Here is a 9019-nt window from a genome sequence, read left to right as displayed (position 1 = left end):
ACAGAAAAGGAGGTTGAAGCTCCAGGAGGTTGTCACTCCCTGAGGTCACCAACTAGGGACAAGCAGGAGTCGAACCCGGAGCCATCTGACAGCAGAGCCCATGCTCCTGCCCCCCAGGCCCTCCTGCATCCGTTACCATGCCTGCCTAGCACTGAGTTCGAGGCCTGGCACACATTTTGGGCAGGGCACAGCACTCCATCTGACCCCTGCAGGGGGTGAGGGGGGCTGAGCTCACTGCTCCGTTTGCACACCTACTTGGTAGGTGGAGGGGAACAGCCTGCCTGCTTCTGGACCCCCAGGTTTCAGTGTAAATGTGGTTCTGGGCCCAGCCACAAGAGGCATTTCCTGAGGCTGCCGGGTCAGGCCTGGCACCTACCCAGCTCTGACAACAGGCCTGGAGCCGCACAGCCTCCCAGGGAGTTTGGCAGCACCCTGGCCATTGCTTCCCCTTCCCAGGCTGCTTGAGGTGGGCTCCACAGGCCCAGCCCCTGCCCTTTCCTGGGCTCTGCCTGGCCCCGTGGGGTACAAGCATCAGTCCTTAAGGGGCTCCCTAAAGCCAAGAGCTCCTCAAAGCGGCAAGATTGTCCCATTTTACAGATGAGGGAACTGAAGCTCAGTGAAAAACCTCGTGGATGGCAGAGTGAAACTCAAACTCCAGGCTCCTGACTCTCAGCATCACGTTCTTCCCATCACCCTCTGCTGCCTCTGACTGATAAACCACTCATCCCCACTCCACACAGGAGGAAGCTGGGGCTCTCGGTGCAAGGCTCTGCCTTGGAGCTGCAGAACAATGGAGAGAGGCTTGGAGTTCAAACACCAACTGTACTTTCGTTCTAAACTCACTCTGCACAGCCCCACGGGGTCTCTCGGGGCCTTGTGTGTATTGCAGCAGAGGTAGGGGTCAGGATCCCCCAGCACAGCCCATGCCACGCTGTCTCTTCCACCTGACCGTGAGTCCCACTTCAGGGCTTTTCACTGCTGTTCAGCAGAGGGGGGATTCAACAACTGCTTTCCAGAGAGTACGGCTGGTGGATGGAGAGGGGAGGGGGCCTTTAGTCTCTCTGGGGAGAGTTTGCTGCCCCCATCCCCGCAGCCCCCTCCCCTGGCCAGCACCAGCCCCACCTCATCCCACCTCTCTCCAGCCTTGGAAACTTGTACCTCAGCCCAGAAAAATGAACTTGCTGGAAGTCAGCTGCCTGGCTGTCAGGGCCAACCAATCAGGCACTGGGGCATTTTGCCCACCTCCAGGGATGAAGGGCCAGGGGCTGGACCAGGGGGGCTGGAGGGCAGGCCCTGCCTCAGGCCTGTGGCCCAGAGAGAGGGGGTGGTAGAGAAGGGGGGAGGAGTAGGGGAAGAGGCTGAGAGGAAGAAATGGGAAGCCAGAGGGAGGGAAACACCGAGGTGGCGGTAAGGGAGATCTGCCCATGCTCAGGGGTCACTGGTCGCCACCTTTGTCTCTCGGAGCCAGTGTCCTCACTACACCGCAGGCACACTGGAGCATGGTGCTCAACCCCGATGCAGCTGCTCAGCATGTTCTCATCCTTCTTCTCCCATCCTGCTCCCCTCCCCTTCCCCAGGCAGGCAGGGACTCTTGAGAAGTAGATTCTAGAACTCTAACACAGACTTCTCTGTGGCAGGGACAGGGAAAAATAGCGATGAGATACAGAGTTCCATCTAGTTATCACCTCGCCTTGTCCCCATTTTACAGTTGAGGAAGCTGAGCTTTAAGATGATTAAGTGATAGGCCCATGTCTTTTGGCTACGCTGGGATTTGAATCTAGAGGAGCCTGAAGCCTCAGCCCTATTTCCTTCCTCTTCTCTGTCCTCTCCAGTCCGGGCCAGCCTCCAAGACTTTGCTCATGTCTCTCTGCTCTTCCAGACTGGCCCTCACTCTCCTAACACAGTCTGTGGTGGGTCCCACCTCCTCCCATCGCCCCACAGACACATTCAGGACTCCCTTTAGCCACCCAGAAAAAGGTTTCTGCTTTAGGCCCAGGGCCTTAGAGGCACAGGAAACCCATAAATACAAACACATTTGCATGAAAACCCAGGCGTCTGTGTTTGCAGCTAACAGCTCAGTTAGCTTCCGGGATAGAGCTTCCAGAAGTGGGAGCAGCGGCCACCAGCGTTCCTGGGACAAATGTGTCCCGACAGCCAGGTCAGTACCATTTGGTGTTTATTCAGACACACAGATAAAAGAACCTGGTGGTTCAAACAGCTTGTGCTCTTTTTTGTTTTTTGTGGTCACATATATGTATCTGTGTATATATGTGTATATATATACATATATATTTTAAAAAATCAATAGATCGCCAGTCCCTCATATGTTTCTTCTATACTGAGCAATATATACAGCCTATTATATATATATATGTGTGTGTGTGTGTGTGTATAATATATTTTTTCAATAGATAACTACATTCAAGTAATGAAACACAGGATTTGCAATTTCCCTCTGATGGCAGAGGAAAAGCAAATTCACACATAGTTCACAGAAGTACCATAAGAGCCCAGCCAGACAGGAGCTGAGGCCCCTCCTGGAGGTAAGGGGGTGGCAGCAGCAGAAATCAGACAATCACACTGTTGCTCATTGTTGGTGGGGGGGGCGGGCAGGTACCGATGAAGGGGGACGCCCAGTCTGCTCTGCCTCGGGCTGGATGGGCAGGCCGTGCTGGCTGACGCAGGCTCCCCAGCTGGGGAGGGTTGGGGGGCATGTCTGGAAGTCTCACTTTTCCAGGAGTCTCTCAAATTTGGGGTTCACGAAGGAGAAGCCAGCAAATGCAGTTTGATCCATGGAGTCGATGAGGTTCTTGTCGGTGTAGGAGAGGCGTGCCTTCTCGTTCAGGAACTCCTGGTCAAAGTTGCTGTAGTCTCCAGGGGACTTCTGTGGGCAGAATGCAGGGGCAAGTGAGTGGGACCCAAGGGGTGGCCCTCCAAAGGTTCCTGAGTTCCCAAGACTGCGTCCCAAACACCTCAGAATCCCCATAGTGCTGGGCCAGACCAGAGCTGGCCTTTTTTTTTCTTTAATGTTTATTTTACTTGTTTTTTTTTTTTAATGTTTATTTATTTTTGAGAGAGACAGAACATGAGTAGGGGAGGGGCAGAGAGACAGGGAGACACAGAATCCAAAGCAGGCTCCAGGCTCTGAGCTGTCAGCACAGAGCCCAATGCAGGGCTCAAACTTGTGAACTGTGAGATCATGACCTAAGCTGAAGTCAGATGCTTAACTGACTAAGTCACCCAGGTGCCCTGAGCCAGCCTTATTAAGAACAGAAAAGGGCGGGGCGCCTGGGTGGCTCAGTAGGTTGAGCATCTGACTTTGACTCAGGTCATGAACTCGCGGTCTGTGAGTTCGAGCCCCGTGTCGGGCTCTGCGCTGACAGCTCAGAGCCTGGAGCCTGCTTCGGATTCTGTGTCTCCCTCTCTCTCTGCCCCTTCTCCACTCATGCTCGCATGTGCTCTCTCTCTCTCTCTCTGTGATAAATAAACATTAAAAATTAAAAAAAAAAAAAAAAAAAAAAAAAAAAAGAACAGAAAAGGGAGTCTCTCCCAAGAGCCTGAGAGGATCCCAGCTGGATAGTGGGTGCTATCTCACCAGGGGGGATAAAGGAAGCCATCAAGGAACTCTGGGCCTGGATAAGGAGAGGTGGGCATCATCCTGAACAGGGTTCTAGCAAACCACAGCCCGTGAGCGAACCCCACCCACCAAAAGCTTTAAGAATGGCTTCAAAAAAAAAAAAAAAGAATGGCTTTCACATTTTTAATGTTTAGTAAAAAAAAATCAAAAGGAGATTAATATTTCATGATATGCAAAATTTAAATGAAATCCAAATTTCAGTGCCTGTAAATAAAGTTTTATTAGTATAAGACTATACCCATTCGTTGATAAATCTTCTATGGCTGCTTTGAGACTGGCCTGCAAAGCCTGAAATATTTAGCACCAGCCTGTTCCAGGAAAAGTTTGCCAACTCTGCTTCTGGCGATACAATGGAATGATACTAGATCTCAGGCTGGTGGCCTTCAGGCCAAACTGAGCAGGTAGGTACAATCATTTTGACTGGTACTGGGTTTTTAATGGGATTTGAGTCAATTATTTTATTTTTTATTTTTTAAAAGAATTATATATATATATATAATGTTTATTTATTTTTGAGAGAGAGAGACAGAGCATGAGTGGGAGAGGAGCAAACACAAAATCCAAAGCAGACTCCAGGCTCCGAACTGTTAGCACAGAGCCCGATGCGGGGCTCAAACCCACGAACTGTGAGATCATGACCTGAACTAAAGTTGGACGCTTAACAGACTGAGCCACCCAGGCGCCCCTAGCCAATTATTTTAAAATTGGACAATTTGACATAAAAACCCAGATTTCTGGCTTTTGAAAACTGGCAGAGCAAACAGCCTTGGCCCCATTTCCCGGGAGGTCCACTCTTGGTACTGAAGCCCCTCGGACAGCTCGCCAGAGGCCCCATAATTTCCCACTGACGGCCCTGCTGACCTACACACCTGCCCTGTGTTTTCTAGTGCAGAGAAATAAATTGGCCCCTCTTTCTAGCAAAAGCGAGAGACCGAAAGCAGGCTGTGTGGCCTTCCTACAGCTGGCCTGGCCTGGTGATACGGTGCCCAGCCCAGGGGCCCCCGAGTTTGAGACCCCTGGAGCAAGGGCGATGCTCTCTGGTGACAAAACACAAATGTGGGGCACATTACACAGGCTGCCTGCCTGGGGGCAGTGTGTCCTGACAGAGACAAAGGAAGCGAGAGGGAAGAGCTATGGTCAGAGAAGGGCTACAGAGTCTAACTTCTTACCTAAGAATTCTGGCCCCAATCTGCCTCTGCTCTCCTGCTGGCTCCTAGGTGGCCTCTGTAGATTCTGGGCCTTTGTGTGAACATTCCTCCTCTGTCTGGAATGCCTCGCAGCTGCCCTCTGCCTGGCCTAGTCTCCCCACCCTGCCCATACCCCACTTCTTCTCAGACCCACTCTGTTCTCTACATCTGGGCTCCTGCTGACAGACCCTCCCACCCCCGCCCAGTGACAACTGGTCATGTGTGGCCTTGTGACAGCTCTCGTGCTGTCGTTTCCTATCACAAATGATCATCAGTGTGCAAGTGATAATCTCCCCCAGGGGCTGGAGTTTCTCTGGCTCTGGGCCTGGGAGTGCAGCTCAGCACGGTACCCATCAGGCACTCAACAGGCAGCCAGCAGGCTCCCAGCATTTCCAGTATTTCTTGGAAGACAGATGGGAGGGAGGGAGCGAGGTCTTAACTCTGATTCCCACAGCCTAGTCGCCTGCATACAGGGGGCCCTAAAGAATGTCTGGATCTGCAGTTCCCACTGTTTCTTGACTGACTGAGTGAGGGAGAGAGAGGGTAAGAACACAAGGGTAGAGGCTGTGACCGAATGTGCACGTGAGGCCGGGAAAGCAGGTTTGCTGGCAGAATGGAGAGGAGGAAGGCATGTAAATGAAGCAAGAGAGAAGCAGAGCAAAGGAGATGCCCAACAGGAAGGCAGCGGAGGGCAACATCCAGTAGGGGCCCCCATGGGAGTGGGATCACGTACCACTTTGGGCTTGAAGGGCGGTTCCACGGCTCGTTTCTCCAGAAGAGTCCAGTTAATGGTCTTGAAGAAGGGGTGGATTTTGATGTTCCCTGTCACTCCCAGCCTCTTGGTTGTATCCCTTTCAAGCAGCTGCAACCCAGTAGGGGCCCTGGTTAGCACCTGAGGGCTGCAGGGAGGCCAGAGCCTCCACAAACCCCCCGAGCAGGCCCAGGGGTGCCCAGGCGGGTCTAGTCCAACCCAGCAGCACAACCCAGGGTCCCTGGAGCCAAGAGGGTCCTCTCTGGCCCCGCTGCACCGCTGGGCCCCTCAGAGATGACAGTCCATGGAGTAGGGCTGCCAGGACTTCCTGCTGGTGGGACCGTGCTTAAAAGCAGTAGAGTTCATTGGGTGTTTATTGTCTGCCTGGCATAGACCTGAGCACCACACGTTTATGGTTTTTTTCCCAAAAACTCTGTGAGGCAGTTTCCCCTGTAGCCTCCATTTTGCAGACAAGGAGACAGACTCAGCTGAGCTTCAGCTTATGACCCTAAGCTCATAATCACCATACCAGGCTGACTCGGCGCAGTGGACTCAGGAGCTCCCGGGAACACGGAGAGCGAGCGATACCCCCCAGTGTGTTAGGACCAGAGCATCAGTGAGGCTACCATTCCAGAGATGAGGGGCTTCTGGCCATCCCACGATCTGAATGTGTACTGACCCCTGCCCCAGCCAACCCAGCCCGGGGCCTCCCACCTTCTCCAGGATATCCTTGGACTCCTTGGTGATCCAGCGGGGATAATGTGGTGTGTCCACGCGGATGGACTCAAACAGTTCGTCCTCATCGTCACCATGGAAGGGGGACTGACCAATGAGCATCTCATAGAGAAGGACTCCAAAGGACCACCAATCCACGGAGAATGAGTACTTCAGGCCCTGTAGAATCTGGGGCAGGAGAAGGGGTGCAGGAGCTGAGAGGTGCCCCAGGGCATGCGCAGCACCCACCAGGCCTCTTCACCCTCCTAGCTGTGGCTCGGACATCACAGTCCCCACCCCCACTGAGACAAGGTATCTCACTGGGCTGGTGGCTAGGACGGTGCCCACTCACCTCGGGGGCGATATAGTCAGGGGTGCCACAGAAGGTGCTGGCCTGTTTCTCCCCGAAGATGTTCTCCTTGCACATCCCAAAGTCGGCGATCTTGATGTGGCCATCCTGGTCCAGCATCACGTTGTCCAGCTTGAGGTCCCTGAGAGGATGGTGTGGGAAAGGGAGTCATCAGGGACCAATCCCCCTCCTCTCCCCTCAGCCCCCATGGCCCCATTTCCAACCCTGTAAGCCTAGGAATCTCCCCAAGGGCACAAGGGAATGACAAAGAGGCAAGGATGCAGAAGGAGAAAGACGTGCTAAAAACGGGTGTTCCCTGCAAAACACCTGCTGGTGTGCTACATGCTGGATATACACCATCCTACTTCCTAAAGCCCGAATCGAGGCTCAGAGCGGTGATGTCACTTGCCCAGGGTCACCTAGCTGGTCAGCGGTGGAGGCGGCCCCGAGCTCAGTTTGGTCTGACTCCATGAGGGCAGGGACCACATCTGCTCTACACAGTCTGTGGTTGGAGGAGGTAATTTACGCACACGGTAACAAGTACCAGAGAAGGGCAAACAGCACAAAGTCCATTTTCCCTAACCTCGATACCCAGAGCAATCCCAGGCACGGACAAGCACATCACCATGTGCCGCTCGCCCCCACCTTCTAAATCCTGAATCCTAATATTCAAGGCACACTGTCCCACGGATTAGTAACCCACCTGGCAACGTAGCTTAGCCCCGTCCCACATCAGTGCACAGAGTTCAGTCAGCCTTTCTGATGGGTCCTTACTAATCCACTGCAGGACGGGACTGTCATTTATTAGGTGAGAATTGATGGAACCAGTCCCTACTGATGGAAGCTTAGACTGCTCAGATGGGGCCTCGGAGCAAGATCGATTGCTCCAAGGAAGGGAGACACTACCAGGCAGTGCGTACTCCCACCAGTGGAACCAAGTATGGGCAATGAGTCCCCAGTGCCTGGAGCTGGGCCAGCCTCAGCAGAGGGGCCACAGGAATCCCAGCAATGGAGTAGGAGGTTTAGGCAAACACCCAACTAACAACGGACTCTAAGCAGAGATAGGGCCATGGCTGGGCTGGGCCTCACTCAGAGCATTGTGGGGTGGAGCTTTCCCTCCTGAAAGGCTCCCAACCACGCCCCTCCTCATACCTGTAAATGATCCCTTTGTTGTGTAGAAACTGTAGTCCACAGATGATCTCGGCTGCATAAAACCTGGATGACAGAGAGAGACGAAGTGTTCTGGGATTTCCGTGACCAACCCCTGCTTCTTCCTGGGCCCTCACCCCTATCCCCAGGGTCAGGAAATGCTGCAAAAAACCCCATGGGCCATCTGGGTCTGATTAAGCACATCTTGTATCAGGCAAGAGGGGGAGGGGGCCTGGTAACCAAAAAGAAAATTATTAAGGAAAAGCTCCAAATGAGACAGTTCTGTCATGAGTGTATACATTTATACAGACATACACACACACACACACACACACACACACACACACACACACCACAGAGTTTGGGAAGGGGTACATACTAGTCTGGGGTCCTGTGTTGTACACCAGGGTCCTGTGTTGTACAGCATTACCATCTGCAAGGCTGCCCAAGCTGAGGCTCAAGGAGCAGGGGACAGGACCCCAGTACGCCTGTGCTGTGCTGTCAGCCAGAGCTCACTCACCACCCATGGCTTCCCATATGGTGGGGATAGCCCCAGGCACCCCAAATCTCTCCAAGCCCAGCTCTAGCCCAGGCTGGCTTTTCCAGGGACAGGGAAGAAGGAAAAGAGGGCAGACCAGCAGGGCTCCTCCCCCCACAGGTCCCTCACATACGTAGCACGGTAGAGCTCGAAGCGGCCTTTGTCCTGGATGTGGTACATCAGGTCCCCCCCGTTGAGGAACTCCATCACGAAGAACAAGTGGTCCTGGGGTGGAAAGAGCGGTGAGCAGAGGCACAGAAAAGGGCTGAAGCAACTCTACTGAGGGCTACCAAGGGCAGAAGGAATTAGGGGACAACTCTGCCCTGGAGGACACAAGCAGGGGAGACATGGCCCCGCTGGGAGGCCAAGGGGGGCTGTGGCTCCAGACACAATGACAGTGGGAGGGCTGGGTACCTTGGTCTGGAATGTACAGAAGAGGTGGGTGAGAAAGGGATTCTCCCAGGCGAGTGCCAGCACCCGCCTCTCCACCATGGTGCACTCCACATCATCATCGATCAGAACCACGTCCTTCTTGAGGGCCTTGACCGCAAAGAACTCCTTCCTGCCCTTCAGCTCTGCAAGCAGCACCTGATGGGTGGGCAGGATGTCGAGCGGGGGGAAGGCCAGGCCAAAAGCTAGGACACCACAACCGCACCCCATCAGGAAGAAGCCAGGTAGGGTGGGATGCAGGTGC

The 9019-nt window shown here is 53.7% G+C and overlaps 1 protein-coding gene across 1 annotated transcript in view; it reads right to left on the bottom strand.

Annotated features, from left to right (window-relative positions):
* Window positions 1-2159: 2159 nt before the first annotated feature.
* Window positions 2160-9019, bottom strand: part of PRKCD (protein kinase C delta) — a 30295-nt gene continuing 23435 nt past the window's right edge. The window contains exons 13-19 of the mRNA XM_060631288.3: window positions 8740-8913; window positions 8459-8550; window positions 7791-7853; window positions 6642-6780; window positions 6290-6478; window positions 5558-5686; window positions 2160-2884 (exon numbers count right to left, since the gene is read on the bottom strand). Coding sequence (XP_060487271.1) covers window positions 2726-2884; window positions 5558-5686; window positions 6290-6478; window positions 6642-6780; window positions 7791-7853; window positions 8459-8550; window positions 8740-8913 — 945 coding nt within the window. The 3' untranslated portion in view covers window positions 2160-2725. The remainder of the gene's footprint in view (window positions 2885-5557; window positions 5687-6289; window positions 6479-6641; window positions 6781-7790; window positions 7854-8458; window positions 8551-8739; window positions 8914-9019) is intronic.

This window comes from Panthera onca, chromosome A2, assembly GCF_046562875.1.
Source record: "Panthera onca isolate mPanOnc1 chromosome A2, mPanOnc1 haplotype 2, whole genome shotgun sequence".
NCBI classification, from domain to species: Eukaryota; Metazoa; Chordata; class Mammalia; order Carnivora; family Felidae; genus Panthera; species Panthera onca.
Note: the sequence above shows the minus strand (reverse complement) of the source record. Positions and strands in the feature narration are given on the sequence as shown.